The 22,467-nt window shown below is 39.5% G+C and overlaps 2 protein-coding genes across 11 annotated transcripts in view; one reads left to right on the forward strand and one right to left on the reverse strand.

Moving 5' to 3' along the window:
• LOC128857372 (protein gone early) overlaps window positions 1–22,467 on the forward strand; it is a 147,916-nt gene that overhangs the window by 44,507 nt on the left and 80,942 nt on the right. The gene's annotated exons all lie outside the window — the stretch shown is intronic.
• Window positions 8,614–15,941, reverse strand: LOC128857373 (keratin, type I cytoskeletal 9). 2 transcript variants are annotated; one of them, XM_054093115.1, is made up of 7 exons: window positions 15,735–15,941; window positions 14,042–14,485; window positions 13,837–13,960; window positions 13,655–13,765; window positions 10,009–10,203; window positions 9,136–9,919; window positions 8,614–9,064 (listed from the first exon to the last, which is right to left on the reverse strand). In XM_054093115.1, exons 5-7 carry the CDS (start codon window positions 10,021–10,023, stop codon window positions 8,760–8,762), a joined length of 1,104 nt encoding a protein of 367 aa, XP_053949090.1. In that variant the 5' UTR covers window positions 10,024–10,203; window positions 13,655–13,765; window positions 13,837–13,960; window positions 14,042–14,485; window positions 15,735–15,941; the 3' UTR covers window positions 8,614–8,759. The 2 variants fall into 2 exon arrangements, with proteins under 2 accessions (XP_053949090.1, XP_053949091.1); XM_054093116.1 differs by lacking the exons at window positions 13,655–13,765; window positions 13,837–13,960; window positions 14,042–14,485; window positions 15,735–15,941 and having other exon boundaries at window positions 10,009–10,251.

A 22,467-nucleotide genomic window follows, 5' to 3' on the forward strand; every position in this document is an offset into this window, starting at 1 on the left:
AATTTTTTAGAAAAATATAGCTCATTGTATAACAAAAACCTTATAAATCTGTGCTCTAAACAAAAGAAAATTGAACAAACTTCCACCACAACGTTTCATTAAAATTTTAAACTTTTGAATAAGAGCCCTTATATAAGTTAGCGCATTGCACACTTGCAAAGCTAAAACAGAGATTTGATGATTCCCTTGAATCACTCCCACGCTACTGGCTGTTCGTAATTAGATCGCACAGCTTACTCCTACGCCTGCCCGTCTTTTGGATTTTGCAAATAAACAAATCTTACAGCGGTCAAGCTGATCATCAATTTACGTACGTGACTTTTGGCAGCTTGAGGAATGCAGCTGAGAATGCATTCGTACCAACATACAAACAAAGCTGCCGGCGCAACTACACCAACACAAACTCAATAGCTACACCGCAAGTAGGGATTTAGGGTAGATTGTAAGAATATAGTTTTTAGTTGAGATTGGAGTTTAATAAAGAACGGTCGAAAGTTGAGATTGGAGTTTAATAAAGAACGGTCGAAAGTTGAGATTGGAGTTTAATAAAGAACGGCAAAAAGTAGAAAAGTGGCGCCCAACTAGCAGGACAACTGAACCCAACTAGCAGAATAACTGAACCCAACTAGCAGAACAACCGAGCCCAACTAGCAGGACAACTGAACCCAACTGGCAGAATAACCGAGCCCAACTAGCAGGACAACTGAACCCAACTGGCAGAACAACTGAATCTAACAACGAAGGATACAATCAACTATTTGTGGAAACGAAGGAAACCTGCACGGCAGAAATGATTGCAATACGTGAAATAATAATACTGTAAGTAATTGTTCGGTTTTGATCCAGTGCAATTAAAGAAAAGTTATATAAAGTTTTTGTAAAGCGAAATACCTTCGGCTCTTTCTTACCCTTTTTTAAAAAAAAAAAAAAGCAAAACAAAATTAACATGAGTGTAACTAGGGAACAGGTAATAGAAATTTTAAGACAACAAAATGAGCAAAATAAAAAAGAATTAAAAGCCTAGTTGGATGAAGTGATGCAAACTCTTCGGCGCTTAGAGCCGCCATCCGCGGAGAGTTACATTCCCGTGGAAATAAATCCAACTGTGGTCGGGGGCAACACAAATATGGATTTAATAAAATCTATACAAGAATTTAAGGGGGATACTGCTTCTTATCCGGCCTGGCGTTCCGCAGCAGAATTCGCCATTGGCTACTACAAAGAGGGTTCAGAGCAATATTATGTTGCCATGGGGATATTTAGAAACAAGATAGTAGGCCCCGCAAATGCAACGCTCGCTTCCTTCTCAACTGTTTTAAATTTTAAAGCTATAATAGCTAGATTGGACAAAGCATACGCGGACAAAAGACCGCTACATGTTTTGGAAACAGAGCTCAGCGTTCTGAGGCAGGGAAGTTTGTCAATCTGCCAATATTATGATACGGTAGACAAGCAATTAACACTCATAACAAATAAAAATATAATGACTCATTCAAACAATACGCAGCTTGCCGCCGCGCTCAATGATAGAGCTAGAGAAAACGCATTAAGAGTTTTTATTTCTGGCCTAAAGCGGCCGTTATGCGACATTCTATTTTCTGCCAATCCTAAAGATTTGCCTTCTGCACTGGCTACTGCCCAGGAGTTAGCGAACAACCGCATGCGTTATGATTTCGCCAGAACATTTGCGGTTAACAACGTAGCAACTACCACTAGCCCAAAATACCACAATAACTATCCTGGCAATCCCCAAATGCTCAAGGACACCCCTACTCCAATGGATGTAGACCGCGGATCCTCCGCATTCCGACGTACAAAACAGTCCAACCAGAGTTATAGAAAGGGAAATGCCGTGGGAGGGCACCCCAAAAGGGATGCTAATCAATACGTGAATAAACGGGAGCACAGAAGGGGAGATTCAGTAAATTCACGGAAGCCGAAAGTGCAACGGACCAACCATTTGGAGACAACCCCAGAGGTGGATCCACAAAAGAAAATTACTGTGGACCGTGACAGTGATTCGGATGTCGAGATCGCTTCCAATTTCGCGATGGAAGACGAGGTTAATTTTTTAGTATAAGGTCGCTCCTACCTTACATTACCAAGAAGGCGTCGGAGGGGCAGGAGCTTAGGTTACTGATTGATACAGGAACTTCAAAAAACTATATCAAAAATTTGAGCTTCCTAAAGGGAATTATCCCTGTGGAGAGACAGTTTACGGTCAAAACTATAAACGGATGTAATCTCATAGAAAAAAAATGTAAGGTTTTCGTTTTGGGGAAAGTCTCAACTTTCTTCATTCTTCCTAATATAAAGGGCTTCGATGGTATAGTGGGATACGATTTCCTTAAGGAGATAGAATCTAAAATTGATACGACATCCGGATACTTATATTACGAGGGTGGTAAGGAAAAATTAAATAACGTCAAATGTGAGCAAGTTAACTCCATATATTTGGACAAGGACTCGGTCCCAGCTCTTGTGAAAAACGAGTTTGACTCTATGATTAAAAAGAATTTTAAGGCCTTTGCCGAACCTAACCGCGCTTTGCCATTTAATACTAAGGTCAAAGCTAAAATTCGTACCACTTCCTCGGAACCAATTTACACCCGATCTTATCCATACCCGGTTTCGGCGGCAGGATTCATTAATAAGGAAATAGAAATACTGTTGAAAGAAGGAATTATCCGAAAATCTAATTCGGCGTATAACTCTCCGGTCCATGTAGTGAATAAAAAAGGCCTGGATGAATATGGTAAACAAAAGCTCCGCATGGTAATCGACTTTCGAAAATTAAACGAAAAAACGATTGCGGATAAATATCCTATACCAGATATTTCTACCATATTGGCAAACCTGGGCAGTTCCAGATTTTTTACTACTTTAGATCTAAAGTCTGGATTCCACCAGATAATCCTTGAGGAGAAGGACCGCGAAAAAACAGCCTTCAGCATTAACAATGGCAAATACGAATTTAATAGATTGCCATTCGGGTTAAAAAATGCGCCCAGTATCTTTCAACGGGCTATTGATGACGTCTTGAGAGACGACATTGGCCAAAGTTGCCAAGTTTATATGGATGATATAATCATCTTTTCAAGGGACGAAAAGTCTCATATTCAACATGTCGATAAGGTACTGGGGAAGTTGGAAAGGGCCGGTATGCGAGTTTCAGCAGAAAAGACTAAATTCTTTAAAGATAAGGTTGAGTTTCTTGGCTTTATTGTCTCTCGAAGGGGGATAAAAACATGTCCAAATAAGGTCAAGGACATAATCGACTATAGGAAGCCGGAAACACTTCGAGCATTACGCTCTTTCTTGGGTCTGTCAGGTTATTATAGAAGGTTTATAAGGGATTATGCGTCTATCGTCAAACCATTAACAAAGTATCTTCGGGGGGAGAATGGCCATGTGTCATCCCACAAGTCCAAACACACTAAAATAGTCCTTGATGACGAGGCCATTCAAGCATTTAAAAGGGTAAAAAGCATTTTGGCATCGGAAGATGTTTTGCTGTTTTATCCGGATTATGACAAAACATTCGAACTAACAACAGACGCTTCCTCTAGCGCTTTAGGCGCGGTCCTCTCCCAGAATGGTCGGCCCATTACAATGATTTCAAGAACATTATCAAAAACAGAGGAGAATTATGCAACCAACGAGCGTGAGCTCTTGGCTATAGTGTGGGCCCTTAAAAACCTTCGACATTACTTATACGGTATTAAAGACATCGTAATATTCACAGACCACCAGCCTTTAACTTTCGCTATTTCGAACAAAAATCCTAATACAAAAATGAAGCGATGGCGTGCGTTCATAGAAGAATTTTCGCCTAAATTTGTTTATAAACCCGGCAGAGACAACGTCGTAGCAGACGCTCTGTCCCGTCAGTTTTTGAATAATATGACTGATACAGATGCTACAGCACATAGCGAGTCATCGCTCTCAAACACAATTAAAACTATCCAGTATCCAGTAAACCAATTCAAAAGACAATTCATTTTGACGAAGGGGGATCATTATCACCAAAGTACAAAAATAATTTTTCAGAAAAAAATTCGTTATACTATAAATTACGACACAATAGTAAATTTGTTGCATAATCTTAAGAAACTCGTAAACCCTAGCGTTACAAACGCTCTTTGTTGCGATCTTCCGACACTATCAGAGATCCAGGGACCTCTTGTCGAAGCATTCCCGGGGGTTAAATTTATTCATACAGAAAAATTTGTAATCGATCTAACGAATCCGAACGATCAACAGGAAGCAATAGCAACGGAGCATGCCCGTGCCCATCGATCTCTGTCCGAGAATTTTAAGCAAATTCTATCAGAATACTACTTTCCCGACATGAGGAAAATGCTCAGGTCAGCTGTATCAAATTGCAAGATCTGTCTGGAAAATAAATACCAAAGAAAACCACCAAATCCGGAAATTGGGAAAACTCCAATCCCAGAGCACCCAGGAGAAATTCTCCACTTAGACATTTTAATTACTGGAAAGCAGCTATTCTTAACTGCTGTTGATAGGTTTTCAAAGTTTGCAATTGTTATTTCAAGATGTACCATTGATATAAAAGAAGCTTTATTAGAGGTATTAGGTATGTTCCAAAACACTAAAACAATTGTCACAGATAACGAAAGAGCGTTTACTTCAAATTTAATTAGAAACATGCTACGCGATCATTTCTCCATAGAACAGTTTTTCGTACCCACCTTACATAGCGAAAGCAACGGACAGGTCGAAAAGTTTCATTCAACCCTTTTGGAAATAGCCAGATGCGTGAAGGCACAGCAGCAGATAAGCGAGGTTAAAGATCTGATTTTGCTTGCTGCTTACAAGTACAACAGAACAATTCACTCGGTTGTAGATTCGAAACCAATCGAAATTTTGCAGAACTGCCCAGCGGAGAAATTTGGGGAAATTAGAGATAAATTAATAAGAGCCCAGAATTTAGTATTGAATAGATTGAATGAGAAAAGAATAACCAAAACATATCAGCCTGGTGAAAGGGTGTTTCTTCGACGAAATAAGCGATTGGGAAATAAATTTGAGAAGGTGTTCGTGGAAAAAATAGTAGAAAGAGATTTAGGTACAACAGTACAGATAGAAGGCAGGAAAATTCATAAAAGTAATTTACGATAAAATCAATTTCAGATTGCCGCTTGCCCTAGTCTTCGTCACTAGAGCCAATTTAATTGACTACACCTCCTCACAAGTTATCACCATCCCTCGGGGAAATGTGGCTATTTATAATGAATTCATTTACCTCGTGCACGCCACCAACCTAACAAATTATCGCCAGATAGCTTACGAAAGCCGATGGTTCACATCAAAATCAAAAAATCAGGTAGTGAACGAAAATATTTTGAAACAGCAAGGTGAGGAAATACTACACATAATTCGCACTTTGGAAATACCTAAGAGAATTGCAAGGTCAATAGATTTTCTGGGGTCCGCCCTGAAATTTATAGCCGGTACCCCGGACCACGAAGATTTTGAACTGCTCTTGACAAAGGAAAGCATACTAATAGAAAACAACAATAGGCAGATTAGAATTAACTCCGATTTACAAAATAGAATTAACGAAATTACCAACCTAATCAATACACTTCGCGGAAATCAAACGGATTGGATATTAAAAGACGAGGAAACATTGCTCTGTGAAAATTTGGTAAGAAGAAATAACCATATAATCAGCCAACTAAACAGACTAGCACTCTCCATTGTGTTGGCAAAAAGTAATATCATAAATCCACTTATTTTGGATGACGAAGAGATGGATCAAGCGTTCAATTCCGAACAATTACCCTTTAGTTTAAGTAATTTACTTTTAGTATCTAAGGTAAAAATTTTGCAAAGTTCTGATGTTATTTACTATATTCTTAAGGTTCCTAAGGTTACAAATTTCTGTCAATTCCTAAAAATCTATCCTGTAGTCCATAATAATAGTATCGTAAAGCTAGAGACCACGCTTGCGGCAAAATGTAGCGATACGTTTCAACCACTCGAGAACTGCAATGACACTCTGGTAGCTAAAGTGTGCAAACCGGCTCACTCAGATTGCTTGGGTCAGATGCTAAATAATAACACAGCTAATTGTTCATCAGAATCGGCATATCACATACCATCAGTTCAAAAATAGAAGAGGGCATCATTATTCTTAACAACGTGCAACCAACGACAATATTTGATCAACGAAAATTGGAAATAAGGGGAACGTATCTGCTTCTTTTTCGTGACTCTATCACCATAAATGATACAACTTACGTGGTAAAAAGAGAACCGACTTATATCCAACCACATCCTCTAAAAACCGTATCCATTAATTACTTGGAACACCATACGAGTTTGTCCCTACCATATTTGCACCAAATTTATATCGACAACATCTCTCGCATTCACGAATTGAAGGAGGGTATATCTGTTCATCGTAATTTGTTCTGGACGATTTTTTCTTTTCCTCCATTATTATTGATCGCAATAGCAATTTTTTTCATCCACCGCAGAAACAAATTAGCAAGTAATAAAGTAAAAACTCAGAGGGCAGTAGAGGAAATTTTGGCACGAGTCGAGGACGGCTCGTCTTAAGAGGGGGAGAAGTTAGCGCATTGCACACTTGCAAAGCTAAAACAGAGATTTGATGATTCCCTTGAATCACTCCCACGCTACTGGCTGTTCGTAATTAGATCGCACAGCTTACTCCTACGCCTGCCCGTCTTTTGGATTTTGCAAATAAACAAATCTTACAGCGGTCAAGCTGATCATCAATTTACGTACGTGACTTTTGGCAGCTTGAGGAATGCAGCTGAGAATGCATTCGTACCAACATACAAACAAAGCTGCCGGCGCAACTACACCAACACAAACTCAATAGCTACACCGCAAGTAGGGATTTAGGGTAGATTGTAAGAATATAGTTTTTAGTTGAGATTGGAGTTTAATAAAGAACGGTCGAAAGTTGAGATTGGAGTTTAATAAAGAACGGTCGAAAGTTGAGATTGGAGTTTAATAAAGAACGGTCGAAAGTTGAGATTGGAGTTTAATAAAGAACGGCAAAAAGTAGAAAAGTTATACATACATAACTTCTAGGTACGCAGATTTTTATACATTAAATTTTAGTAGACGTATGGTTTGGTGCGTGATTACCATTACATTGTTGTTGTTGTAGTAGTTCACTAAACCCTCCTAGAGCGGTATAGTCACCGATCGTCATGGCCAACGGTAGGCACATGTAACCTGCTGTTTCGACAGCTGCGACTCTTTTGGGTCCAGAGGGAGAGTGCTCTTAGGTGAGTGGGTTTAAGAGGGCATGTGAATAGGAGGTTAGAGTCGTGCGGTGTGCCTTCACATGCTGGACATATAATATATTGGGTATGTCGAAGTCTCTGCTGGATAAGTAGGAGTTTAACCTACTTCAATATCTAAAACGTAATTGTGCCAAAATTCCGGGCGGTTGAAGCTCTTCGTCTGCAATATGTGGTAGTTGGACTCCGACAACGGCAGTTTAGGAAAGTGGTAAGGGTCTTCCGATAAATGTCGTTCAATGTCTGTGTTCTGATTTGTCCTGGAATTCATTAGTGCAGTTGAAAAGAAGCCTCTTGACATATCTGGGAGGTGGTTTAGGCTCTAACAAATGTCTGCAGGGGCTTCGAAACCCTGGGCATGAAAAGTCAAATGGTGGAAAATGCTTTTCCTAATAGCGGTCGTCCCTCGGCAGGCAATGGCAAATCTCCAAGTGTATTTCTGCGATGAAAAATGCTTCTCACAAAAAACCATATGCCGTTCGGAGGCGGCATAAAACTGTAGCCCCCTCTATTTGTTGAACAACATCAAGTCGCGCACCACAAATCTTCCTATTTCGGACTCGGCCAAAAATTCAAAAGGGTATAAGCGCTAATTATTGGGTATGGGAATAAGTTTCCGCCCTCGTAAAATAGGTGTCGCTGCTGATACTATTTTTGTGTTTGCTCTAGTAATATGCTGGTGATTTAAAGGTGTATATTCGAGGTCCCGATCGCGGTAGTTGACATTCGATTGAGGCGTAAAGATCCCTTTTTACCTGACGTCAAAAAGTCTACATTCGTCCCGAAAAAACAACACTCTCGGGAAGTTATGCTTTATTATTACCTTTTAAACAAAAGTGCAGCTGAAACGTGTCGTGTATTGATGAATATTTACGGTACTCACGCTCCACCAAATACAACTTGAAAAGAGTGGTTTCGACGCTTCCAAAGTGGAATTTCGACGTACGTGATAAAGATCTCGAAGATTCGAAGATACTCAAGTACACCACTATTTTCAAGCTGTATTTGATGGAGTGAGATTGCCGTAAATTTCGATCAATATCCAACACGCTTCAGCTTTTAAAAGGTAATAATGAAGCATGACTTCCAGCAAATGCTGTTTTTTCGGGACGACATAAACATTTTTGACGTCAGATAAAAAGGGATATTTATGCTTCAAACGAATATCAACTACTGCGATCGAAACCTCACATTTACACCTTCAAATCAGCAGCATATTACTAGAGTGAATACAAAAATTATATCAGCAGTGAGACCTCTTCTACGAGAACGTTTTTTTTTATTTGATCAAAAGAAATAATCTCAGTTTAATTAAAAAAATAAATCTTTATTTCGTTACAGTAAGGTTTTTACATACAAATACAAATGTTTGTAAATTGTTTTTCAAGTTTCGTGTTGCAAATTCAAATTCGCTCAACAAACATTCTTGGAAAAATGCTAAATTGTCTACTTTTACACTCGTGTGGAAGGTGGCAGGTAAGTGGGAGATTTTGCACCGCTCGAGCCACTTTGGCCAACACCAAAGCTAGAGCTGGAAGCACCAACCAAGCTACCACCACTAATACCACCAATGCCAGCACCACTTCCCGAAGCATAGCTGCTGCCACCAACACCACCTCCGATTCCACCACCAACTCCCCGGCTGCCAGCATCACCAATACCACCAGCGCCGCCATCCAGTATGCCAACAACAGATTGTTGTTGTCCAATACCGCCGTCGGCGTGCTCGGATGTACCTTCGATTTTGTCGTATTCGGCTATAGGCAAAATGCAATGAAGTAAAATTTCACAACTTCCTTGAAATATTAATTGAATTTTGTTATTTTACCTTGAATTTGTTGTTGTGCATGATGCGCTTCCTCTTCGGTCTTGTATTTGATGAAGAATACCTCTGGTTTGGCTGGCACTGTGGGTGCGGGTGTAGCGATGTCGTTCACCTCGAGTGTAGAATCCTTCTTGGACAGCACATAAATAACGGTCTTCTCTTCCTTTGGCGCATATTCAGCTGAGAGTTTCACATTAGCAGCACTTGAAGATGGTGCCTTAATGAAAACCACACGATAGTTCTTTTGCGGGCGTCCAATAACGAAATGTTTGCTTTGCTCTAGTGAGTCGTGATCTTCCGGTGCAGAAATGGTGAGGAATTGTTTGTGCACAAGTGGTGCTTCGAATCCGCCGGTTTGCTGGTATTGTCCTCCGAAACCACTGGAAGCGCCGCCACCGTGAATACCACCACCAATGCCGCTGAAACCGCCGCCTATGCCGCTACCGCTACCGCTACCGAAGCTACCTGCACCGGCACTGTGACCAAAGCTGCCACCAGTGCTACCGCTTTGGAAACCACCAACACCAGCACCGCGTCCAAAGTTGCTGCCAATACCACCGCTCTGGAAGCCACCGAAAATTGGACTACTGCTGCTGGCGCTGCCAAAGCTGCCGTGGCTGCTGGGGGCGCTTAAGCCACCTAGTCCACCAAGTCCGCTGAGTCCACCCACGAAACCGCCACCGCTTTGGTAACTGCTGCCCGACGAGCTACTGCCCGAGATGCCAGTGCCATAATTGTATCCTTGTGGTTTGGCATGAGTGACTGCGGCCAAAGCGCAACAAAATACCTGAGTGTGGAAAGAAAAGTGCGCAAATAGTTAGTGTGTTTTGTTTTTGTGTTGTAATCCTTTTGTGCGTGTATTATTTAATAAATTACCAAAAATAGACGCATTTCCTGACGAATTGTTTGTTTAGCTTCACCGACGAATTCCTACGGTTAGTTGTTCAAATTGGAACTGATGTCTTTGGTTCAGCTGATTGCAGTTTTTATAGTTTAAGATTACGCAGATGTCGTACTGGCTCATCAATGCGATTTAACTACTACGCCAGCGATCCATCGATAAGAAACCAACTAAAATAAAATAAAAATATAATTAACAAAACTTAATAACTATATTTTATATAAATTTCAGTTTTTTTCTCACTAATGCCAGTTTTTTTTGTTGGCAACTCGAATTTCTTTCTGATTAATTGGTGCTTAATGATGAGTAGTGACGAGCCGTTGGCGCGCATGCTCATTCAATGGCTGAGCTTATCTTGTCAAAAGCCAAACAAATACACACGAAGGTACATTAATACATACTCGCATATCTGTTGTTTCACAAACTTTCAGTTTTAATATTTTTCTTAATCACACTTCCGTAACACCTCCTAGCTCTTGTCGCTGATCTTGAGCTTAAGTTTGTGTGATTGATGCCTTCAAATAACTTTGGGCTATTTGTTTTTTTCTTTGAAAACTTACTTGTGCGCGCCTGACGGTATTGCATTGGCTGCAAATTTCTATAGGTGCAGAAGATTTGACAATTTAATTGTTGAAAACTAATTAATTCTACGTGAAATCTCCTCGCCTACAGAAGCACGCAGTCCACAATCCACAAACGCTGGTAACGTATGAGATTTAATGCGTAGCACAATGCAGAAACCAGGGGAGGAGTGAGTCTGATAGCTCAATGTTTAATCACTTGTCGCAGCAATAAATACAAACATAAATCAAACGTCTTCGACGTAACGCATTGCGTTTATCCCAATCCATTGCCGTGTTTGAAACGAATCGCCCTTTTCAATATGCAAATATGACATTGTGCCGATTCGTGAATTCACCAATTCATCATGCGCTTGAAACTTGAAATTCACTAAATTCATTCGGTTGGCATCACCGGCATTGGGTATTGTAGTCAGTTTATTAGTCATTTGGAGTTGTGCTGAGACGACTCGTTTTTTCAAAAACAAAAAAACAAAAAAATAAAAATGTCTCGACCATCGACATTCGGTCATCGGCTCAGCTTTTGTTGTTTATAATCCACTGCATCTGCGAATCCAAATAATTAAAAACATCTAAGTTTTAGCAGGAAATCTACATCTCAAATAATTAAAAAAAGAATCGAAATTAATACCGCAGTAGCTCAGCTAAATATTATATTGTATATTATAAATAACTGTATAAGCACTTAAGTTCCTGCTTCATTTTAAAATCAGTCTGCCATTGGTGACTGAAGTGTTGAAAAATTGCCGGAGTTTTAGTTAAGGTGATGAATGATACATCTGCTCAATCTTCAGGTTAGGAAACAACTTTTTTGCGGTATTTTTTCAAATCGCATTTCGTTCTTGATTCTAGAAGAAGACAATATTTCCTCAAGTTTTGACGTTTGCATATTTCCTCTGAGAATATTTGCAATAATACTCATAGACTCGAATCATTTACACAAATAGCCCGCGAGCCTACAATAGTAGGCTTCGAAAGAATTTGCGAGAGTTGCGTAATCGCAGAGAATGTGCTCTAGCGTTTCATAGTCTAGCTCGCATAAAGGTTTGTTTCTAATAATAGTTCGTCTCCTGAAATGATAAGGATGACTACAATATTCGGTATTACATCCATTGAGAGTTCGTAAGTTCTCTCTATCTAAGTGTAGGAGGCTACTTGATGCTCTTCTAGCTGGCAGAATAAACTGATTTGCCTGCCCTCCTTTGTTTTGAACTCGCCATCCAGTGTTTTATTTTTCTTCCCAGTCGTTAACAATATCCTTTATGCTGGTTTTAGTAAGCCAAGGGAAAAGTTGTGGTCTATGGAATTTTGAAGTAGCGCTTAATTTCGCTAGGCAGTCCGCATGTCCGGAACTCGAAGTGTAACCAACTTCAGACTGCTCGCACTGCTGATGTCTATTAGTTGGCTAAATGACAGTCCAGAGTATTGATAACAAGCGTTCGGACGCATTTTGCCGAGAGTAAACGGGAAAAAAGAAAATCAGTAATGGATTTCAAACGTAATGGTGTGATTGCATTATATTTGGCTGGAAAATCACAACCAGCGATTGTTCGTAAGTTCGAGCACATTAAAGTAAATTAAGTTTTTGTGCATCGCCCCATTACTCGTTACAATGATACTGGCAGCATCGCGAAGCGTCACGGAGATGGTAATCAAAAGACTGCAACGTCACGTGAAAAGGTTCAAAAAGCGAAGCAGCGATTTGAGCGAAATCCCCAACGAAGTGCCAATCAAATGGCGAAAGAACTTAAAATATCTGACCGTAGCATCAGCCGCAACTGGAAATTGATCTCAAATTCAAGCCTTCCACGATCCAAACGGAGCATTATCTCACACCAAAGCAGCAACAAGTCAGACTTGAGCGAGCGAAGAAGTTGCTTCGCTTGGCCGAAAGCGGTCAATTTTTGAATGTTGTGTTTTCTGACGAGAATTTTTTTCAAATCGAGCATTCGTAAACTACCAAAACGATAGGGTTGATTTGACCGACTGTTCATACGAGAATTTGAGTAATCGATTGAACACCAGGAGGCAGCACCCGCCACAGGTAATGGTTTGGGCCGCTGTAACCGCAGATGGGCGCTCTCCAATCGCCAGGTAAATGTGAAATATTATCGGGAAAGTATTCTGGAGGTTGCTTTGAAGCCGTGGCAGATTAACATTTCGATGGCAGAACATGGATGTTCCAACAGGACTCGGCACCGTCTCACAAAGCTCGAGTGAACCAAGAATGGCTAAAAAACAACGTACCAAACTTCATAACGTGCACACAATGGTTCTCGAATTCACCAGACGCGAATCCGATGGATAATTCTCTTTGAGCCATTTTGGAGAGCAAAGTTCGAACTAAAAGATTCAGCAGTCTGGAGGCGCTTAAAAAGCCTTGTCCGCGAGTGGGCCAAAATACCTGCAAGTCACATTCGGGCAACTTGCGATTCATTTCTGGACCGTATAAAGGCCATAGTCAAGGCAAAACGTGGTCATATCGAGCAAAAGAAAATTGATTTGAATTGAATAAAAGTAACTTTTTAAACTAAATTTATGGGATTTTTAATTGGTTACACTTCAAGTGCCGGACCCTTTAGTATTATCAGATTTTTTTCCGCGAAGGCATCTGGTGATTTCACGTGATACTCATATGACTACCTTGCACAAAGTGGGGCGGAAGCGTGTTACCAAAACGGTTAAGCTCCATCTTGAATTGCTGTAATAGTTTTGAAGTTTGTGGAACTTTAAGACAGTTTGGACACCACTGCAAACATGTAAATAGTGTCCACTTTGACTTGGAAGTGAAGCGCCTTCCTATTACTCTCGATAGTAGAAATTCGACAATGTCAAGGGTTTGTCAAAAGGGAGTCTAAATGCCAGTAGTGTGTAATTCCTAGACGGTAACTTTGTTTTATGTCATCTTTGACATTTGCCAAGTATACAGATGTACTTATATAATTTTACACGATAGAATAAAGCTTGAAAATTATTGAAACTTATTACGAAAATAGTCGATCTTTAAGAACAGAAAAGCTTCTCAGATTTGTATTCGTACCACTGGTGCCAGCCGACCTCCTTCGTTCAGATGGTCCTCCTGCTCAATGTGTCTTCTGTACGAAGTTCTTTCGCAGCCAGAGTTAAAAAACGCCTTCTTGATTTCATATTTCTGTATTAAAATAAATTAAAATACAAATATAGTTATAGTTTAAGTACTGGTACTATTGATTGAATACAAACCTCTGAAGCCAGCTTAGTAAATCTTACATTGAACATCTCGATTATGCTGACGACGTATGCTTCCTAGCGCACAATTTACAGGAATTGAACGGTATTGTTGTGCCACTAGAGAAAAATGCTTTAACTGCCGGTTTAAAAATAAATTGCAGTAAGACAAAATTTTTAATTTTAAGACAAACTTTTTAATTTTGTCTAGCAACTCAACTGTAAATATTTCAGGTGCTACAGTGAAATGTGTTAAGCAATTTATATGTATATCTTGGTAGCGAGGTAGCAGCTTTTAGAGGTACGGATGAATATGTCAAATGTCGCATTGGTAAAGCTAGTGCCGCCTGTGGTATGCTGTCGTCTGTGCGGCGCAAAAGCAACATCACGCAAAAATGAGAATTTTCAAATCCAACGTAGTATCGGTTCTACTTTATGCTTGCTGTATGTACATGGAAAGTGATCAAATCCATCACCAAGCCTTCAGGTTTTTGTAAATCGCTACCTGAGGAACATCTTCGGCTTTTTTTTGGCCCAAAACAATGTCGAGCTCAGTAATACCGAAAAATGCGCAAGTGGAGCCATTCGAAATGCTCATAAATGCCAAAAATCGCTCAAGATGGTGCGCAGGCTGATGTGCTATGTTCCACGAGGGATTAAGGACCTGAAGTAGAAGAAGAAGAAGAAGAAGGGGAATAAGAAGGGGAATAAGAAGAAGATGAAGAAGAAGATGATGAAGAAGAAGAAGAAGAAGAAGAAGAAGAAGAGGAGGAAGAAGAAGGCAAAGAAGAAGGGGAAGAAGAAGAAGAAGGAATGAAAAAAGTGCAAGCATAAGAAAAGCGAGTTCAACTGTTTTCGAGGGTGTAGAATTTAAAGGAGGAGTTCGCTAAATCGGTTTCTAAAGCACTTATCCAACCGGCTCCAATTGGCTCTCTTCTTTACTTAGCGTATGCTCTGACTTATGAGCCACTATGTTTCTCGAGAAAGGGTCCTCGTAAACGCATGACACATCTGAATCTAAGGATGAGTTAGGCTTTCCTTTGTACAACGAGGAACTCAGTCGTGATATGAAATTTTTATTTATGTTTTCCTTTTTATTAAGTTCCTTATATGGCTTATCTCCCAGTATATTGCACGACTTTGACTAAAACTTAGTACTTGCAATTGGGGGTTATCCATACAGTATTTTTTTAAACATCTGTTATTTTGGTAGTGACCGTTTTTTACGCTGGAAATTTTACTGAAAGTCAGTAAAAAATCGCCGTGAGGTAGAGCCAGAAACCGTTGTCTAGGTCTTCGACAACTGGATGAACAGGATTAGCTACAACGAAGCCATCCAAGGCAGACACAAGAATGAAATCTATATATAAAATTGGCTTTCACCCTCCTTGGGTATTTTGCCGAGCTCCTCCTACTATATGCGCCGTGCCCCTCTTGATGTGTTCCACAAATGGAGACTCACAGTTTTACGCCGCCTCCGAACGGCAGATGGTTTTTATTAGGATCTCTCTTTCATGGCAGAAATACACTTGGAGGTTTGCCATTGCCTATCGAGGGGCGACCGCTTTTAGATAAAACGTTTTCTATCATTTAGTAATTCGTGTCTCAGGTTTTGAATCTGTGCACTTCCTTCCGAATAGTAATCACGCGGCTAAGGCGGCCACCATAAATAATGAGAATGTTTGGACTTTCGAATAAACCAATAATATATCGACAAAATTTGATCTCCTTAATTCTTTTAAATTTAAAAATAAACCACTCTTTGGACCACCCTGTACAGTTGATTTGAATCGCTAAGCAATGCTAATTAAAATAATATCTTAGCTCTCCTCTCAGATGGCTATATTTCGCTAACTTTTCAACAAGGGAAGGCCATTCGCAAGTGTTCGAATTTAATTCAACTTTGAACTCACCTCATTCAGGCGCACTCCTTTGTCCGCTAAAAGCAAAGTGTCAACGAATACAATAATGAAGAAATTAATACATTAACACAAATAAACTTTGGCTTCAATAACTCATCATTGGTTTTATCAACTTAATGAGTCATGTTTCGCTGATACACACAAACTACACCTTCTAACTACAGAAAATTGAATACTAAAAGCCGTTGAAACGTCTCAACTGCTCAATGCGAACTGTCTGCCTGCGGTGTGGTGATCGAGTTAAGTTCGGCAATTCTCTTAAACTGGAGCAACTCGAAACGAGTCTAATAAAATCCAACTTACTTTGAGTGAGAAAAAAAATATGTGAGCTCGCTGAGTGATCGATTTTTTAATTTTTTTAGAAGTCGAATTTTCATTGTTGAAGACAATTAATCTTAAATACAAAGACGCTCAAATGTGCTTACAACTGAATATATTAAAGGTCGACTTTTGGCGTTTTTTTTTGTTAACTGATTAAACATAAAAACATCTTACGATTGAATGTATAATAATTACATTAAATCAAGGGCTGACTGTATGCCCAAATTTTAGTCTCCTTTCCGAAGGTTTCGGGCCTTATTTCAGAAATAGCGCAATCTATATTGCGTTTAAGTGTTTGAATCATTTTTGTATTGTCGATTTAGCAGTGAGCTTTAAAAGCACCCGACAAAAAAGTATAACGATATCAAATTCTAGCTCCGTGGCGATAAACTCACGTCGTCAAGACGGCTAATTATCGCGTTCGGTGGGCGAGAGATTGCTTGCTGGGCGACATGTGTGGAACACAGGGTCATCTTGTAGATACCAGGGCTCTTTCATATGTAAGTCTTCTGTGCGTTTCGGAAAAATGTTTAATAATTTAAATAATGGGCGAACAACGCCGTTGTTCTAAGAACTACATTATTAAACATTGATTCATTAACAGACTATATGGCTATGACAAACCATGTTTATAATCGTAGGATTGAAATCATATTCACACGATGGGAGCAGGAAGGACCTTGGGTCGTTCCCAGAAGCATCCAATGCTTCACAGACGGTTCGAAAACAAATATTGGGGTCGGTACGGGAATCTACGGTGCAAGCACCAAAATCTCCGAACCAATGGGCAAATGGCATAGCGTCTTTCAGGTTGAAATTCAAGAACTTTCAGTCTGTGCGAGAATAAATCAATAGTGTGCACAAATAGCTTTTTCTCGGACAGTCAAGCTGCATCAAAAGAAAATTCTTCTTCTTCACTCTGGAATAAAAGGTAATGAAATTGATGATGAACTCGTTAGGGCGGAGTCAGCAGCAGAGTAGATTATTTGTGTATTACGAATGGGGACAAATTTGCGGTTATGTTAGCCGCTTTATGCTGCTGATGAAGCTCATCAGATTTTTTATGTCAAGCCCTGCTATAGCAGCAGGTGTAGGAAAGAACTGAAAACCAAAATGCTTTACTCTTAGTCCCGCGAGAGCGGGGCAGCTAAGGAGAAGGTGCTGAGACGATTCCACCTCATTCTCCATACAGCTGACGCAAAAAGGACTGGAAGTAATTCCGAGGACGTTCATGAAATTTGGGAGCTGAGATTTTGTCATCCGCAGAATATTCCTTGAAAGCCTCCGATCCTCGCTTGGTCAGAAGGATTTCGTGACCTTACAAGTTTGTGTGTTTACTCAGCGCTCGCTGAGTTGACGCGAATCCCATAGTTCCAGGAGTAGAGCGCAGGTTGTCAAGGCAATCCCGATGCTCTCCTTTCGCAGGGACACTATCTCACAGGTCCCTTGTCTTTCCGCAATGGTACTATGACAGGGTACCCAGATTAGTTTTATAAGAAAGAATTCGGATGCAATCGAAAGTGAAATCAAGTATTCCCTGGTCAGTTTCGAGTGCACCATACTTGATCCCAGGGCCCTAATTGCCGCTTGTCTATCGGAGTAAATAGTTTTCTTCTTAACAGTTATTGCGCAAGTGAGTAGCCAATCAGCCACTTTTTTGATTGGGCTACCTCTGCTTGGAATGCACTGCAGTGATCCGGTAATCTGAATTTGAGTCTGATGGTGAGCTCTTTGGGAGCTCCTCCAACCCAACTTTGAGCCATCTGTGAACAGGTTCACCAAGCCCTGTCGCCAAGTGTTGCACCCAGTCCACTCCTCCCTTGATGGAATATGCGTGGAGAAAGTTTCGCTTGGACTGATCCCTTGTCGTGGGATGAACCCAAAGTTTCTAAAGATACTTGAGTCTCCGTGAGTGAGGTCGAACCTGAATCCCAAATCTCTCAGCCTGATTGTGGTACGTGTAGCGGCAGTTTTGCTCGCTATGCCTAAAGGTACCACATTTAACATTACATTAAGCAATAGAATAGGAGTAGTTCGAACCGTCCCACTGATTCCAATAAGTGCAGACCTTTGAACTCTATCCAGCTTGTTTGCCGATGTCATCATCCCCAGTGAGTTCCACCAGACAATGACTTCATATAACAGAACTAGCTATTGTAGAGCTAAAATACAACTCTAGGCGAGAGGTCCCATCTTTTCTCGATGGCGCATTTGCATCCATACAGGGCTATTGTTGCCTTCCTTACTCTCTCCTCAAAGTCCTAATGACTTAGGTAGTTGTTCGCGGTTTTTCTCTATCTTTGGAGTAAATACATCCTTGAACTCTGTTCATTTCATAGGTATATAGACTTGATTTATGCAGTCTATCTTCTTCTTCTGTTGCCTAGTCTTGTGCTATTTCCCCTTGTGCGATATCTCCAGGTCACAAACTCCTGAGCTGTCGCTTCATGTACGCTTCTGCATCACATTTCCTGTTTTTAAGTATTTTTTCTATGTTTTTGGTGCCTGGTCCACTTTTTAACTCCTTCGTCTGCCATACTTGTCTCACTAGACCACGCAGGTCCAGTCACCAAGAAAAAAGTTGTCTGTATCTTTTCCAAAAGAATTGTTCCGCTGGCCAACTTCAGCTAACGCATTTCTGCCACATGCAGTTTCTGTTCTAATTTTTCGGGGTATAGCCCAGCACTTGGAAGCGTATGGTCTGATCGTGCTTTTATAGATTTTACCTTTTAACTTTTGTGGCATTTTCTTATCGCTCAGAACACCCTAAGCCGCTCTCCAGCTTCGCTATCCGCATTGAATTCGGTGCGCCATTTCTCGCTCAAAGTTGATAACTTCACTAACATACGAACCCAAATATTTAAAGCTATTCAGCATCCTCAAGTTATCAACTGTTAGAGCTGGCCACTCGCAACTCGCTGAAGCAAAATGGAACTCTATAGCTTCGGTTTTTATGCGGCTTATTCGCAGCCTATTAGATTCGAGGGCGCGTACCCACTGGTTCAGCTTTTCTTGGAGAATGGCCTTGTCGCGTGCGCTAAGGATACATCGTCGGCATACAGCAGAGTTCAAGGGAGATTGGCATGGATTTCACGCGTAAGGAAGTCCATTATGAGATTAAATAGAAGAGGGCTTAAAGCTGAACCTTTATATAGTATATATACAATATATATATATATATATATATATATATATATATATAATTGGCGCGAACACCTTTTGGGTCTTTGGCCGAGCTCCTCCTCCTATTTGTGGCGTGCGTCTTGAAGTTGTTTCACAAATGGAGGGACCTACAGTTTCAAGCCGACTCCGAACGGCACATATTTTTATGAGGAGCTTTTTCATGGCAGAAATACACTCGGAGGTTTACCATTGCCTGCCGAGGGGCGACCGCTATTAGAAAAAACTTTTCCTGCATTTTGGTCTTTCACCGAGGATCGAACCAACGTTCTCTCTCTGAAATCCGAATGGTAGTTACATTAACAAAAATGTTAATTGCAGGCACGCACCAAAGTCACGCCTACGTCGCCGTAGTACATCCAAAATTTTCGAAGAAAAATTAACTAGAAAAGAAATAAAAGAAACAATAACAAAAATTTGAACAAAAGTAGAATGCCTTGATCAGCGATTCGTGTGTTTGTTATTGTTGCAACCTGCTTGTGTGGGAATATCTAAGGGCAAGTGCCCCTAGTAACTGAGATAAAATCATTGATTGGTCAAAATGTTTGAATTAATAAGCACGCAAACACGCACATGCATACACACATACCTACATACTCGTACATGGGCATGCCATACATTGGCTGGCAGCAAGCAGCGCATGCGTCTGTGCCATTAGCTAACAGCAGCCACTTGAGATTTGTAATTTCTCTGCAGCAGTGAGCGTGTGTTGGTGTATATGAACTTGAATTGATTAAATTTGTTGGTTGTTCAATTCACTGTATTTACAATGAGAATATATTAAATGGCTATGTTTGCAGATGTTTTTCTTCTATCGCATGCCAGTTAGTTGGTGGCTCTGCATTTGCATAGACATTGCAACACATCTGGAATGCATTAATGGCCTGAAACGACTGCATTCCAACGAGCGCCATGTTGAGCCACCTAAATAAAATCACAGGTCAGTTGCGATGCTAGGAAGGCATTCTCTGCAGTGATACGCTAAGGTCACTATTTACATATATTGTTAGCCAAATATTGAATATAAACCATAACTTGTTATTTAAAATGAGTTTTTCTTTTTTGATGATATTTAAATAGTCTACTTTATTGCCTACACTAGTGATGGGCAAATTCAGCACATTTGCACTGTGCAGCAGCGTGTGCTTCTGCGTGCGTAAAAGTGCTAGGTGAAGGGGGATAGCAAAGCACAGGGAAGAAACAGAAAAATTGAGCGATTTGTGTCTGTGTTTGTATCCTGAATGAGAGAGCAATTATTCATGAATTCTTACCAGGGATGCCAACTTTTAACTTCATGTCAACAAATTTCTAAAAAATAGGTTTTTTTAGTAGATTTTTCTTCAATAACTAAATGTAATAAATATTACACTTTCTATTATAATAATGAATTAAGATAATGAACAACAATAAACAAGCAATTAAACATTTCAAAAGTTCGCGTAATACTGTTTTTTAATTGCTAGATGTAAACTTATGATTACTTAAATGGTTTTTGAGATCGGATATATTTTTTTAAATTGATGTTTTTTGAATTGAGCTAAGAAATCCAGAAAATCAAATTTTTTAGCAAATTACTTTATAAAACTGCAAACTCTCTTCAGCTACCGAAGTTTGTCAAATGTTTCAGAATTTTTAGCTACTATATGATACCATTTTTTTTTTTATTTTTCATAAAAAGTGTAATAATTTCGCCCATCTAAATCCAATACACTCTGATATGCACAATTGCAAATAAAAATAAACAACCAATAGTATATACTTATGTATATAAATCATGAATAATAAAATCAACAATTTCCAAAATTGATTCCCACATTTAACAACTGCGGCAACTCTTACTCATAAGTTTTGACATTTCATAAATAAAATCAGTTTTTTCGTGATTTCTTCATTTTTCGACGATATTTTTTGAGACCGTAAGTTACATATTATTGTCGCATAAAAAACCACTAATATTAAGTGTGTTTGTATGGTGTGGATGCAGTAAAAGTGATGAAAATTCTATTTGAAAATTTGAAACGGCGAACGTCAAAACAAAGTGCACAGTGTTCAACTGCCGACAAAAACATAAATTTATTTCTAATGTGTAATATATTACTCTGTTTTAACTTTTAAATAAAATATTAAATATAAAACATTTGGTTCAGCATGACCTCAAATAAAAGAACATTGTTAAATTTTAATCCGAAGTGGAGTGTAACTTTTTTATGCAAATATGTAGATGGAGAATCACAATGCCTTGTATGTGAAAAACGTGTGGTGTGTGAGGTTTTTAACATAAAGAGACATTATGAGCTGCATAGGAGTGAATATGATGAATATGTAGGAGAAGAAAGGAAAAGTATATACAAATCCCTAAGTCTAAACGAAGAGCCCGATTCGATGTGCCAAATTACAGAAGGTCGGAAAAATTCAAATTATTAAAATTTTTTTTAAATTTCTTAGGAAAGCGAAGATTACGTTGTAGATGCAAAGCGTGCAACTTATGAAATCGCGTTAAACCTTGTTCGTGAGAATCGTGCATTTTCGGATGGCGAATTGGTGAAGTCTTGTATATTAAAAGCAGTAGGAATTTTGTCCCCTTATCTCGTAGAACTATAAGCAGACGAGTAGATGAAATGGCGGAAATTACAGAATCGCAGTTAACAGAGCGTATAAAATCATTCACAGCGATTTCATTGGCAATTGACAAAAGTACAGATATATCCGACATAGCTCAATTAGCGATTTTTATCCGTGGAGTTGATGCCCACCTAAATATATGTGAAGAACTTTTGGACATTATTCCAATGAAAGGGACGACTAAAGGTGAAGATTTATTTCAATGTGTTAATGACCAATGGTGCGAAATCCATGCGCGGATGCAAACAAATTTCTCTAATCATTTTTGTGTACTTTGTCATACTGTGCGCATTGCCATATGCGTGTGATTTGAATTTGAGAGCAACTAAGTACTCACCAAGAATACCCACTCTGCTATGATAACTTCCTCAATATTTTTTGAAAAAAAACCTCTATTTTTTTAATGGAAACATGTATAAATTGTCCTTTTTAACAACATACAATTTATAACATGCATTGTTTAAATAAAACATGGCTGGTTGAGATTACTGTTCGCTGTTGTGACCAGCATTCTTTAAAAAAATGCACTAACATAAAAACATACGATATATATTACATATATACCTATATGTAAACGAAGACAATTTTTTCATTCAGTAAA

This window comes from Anastrepha ludens, chromosome 3, assembly GCF_028408465.1.
Source record: "Anastrepha ludens isolate Willacy chromosome 3, idAnaLude1.1, whole genome shotgun sequence".
In the NCBI taxonomy this organism is placed as follows: Eukaryota; Metazoa; Arthropoda; class Insecta; order Diptera; family Tephritidae; genus Anastrepha; species Anastrepha ludens.

What these genes read in the sequence shown, in the direction of transcription:
- LOC128857373 (XM_054093115.1), bottom strand. An exon ending in TGCACAACAACAAATTCAAG is followed by an intron (nt 9,065 to 9,135) that starts GTAAAATAACAA and finishes TTTTGCCTATAG; the next exon opens with CCGAATACGACAAAATCGAA.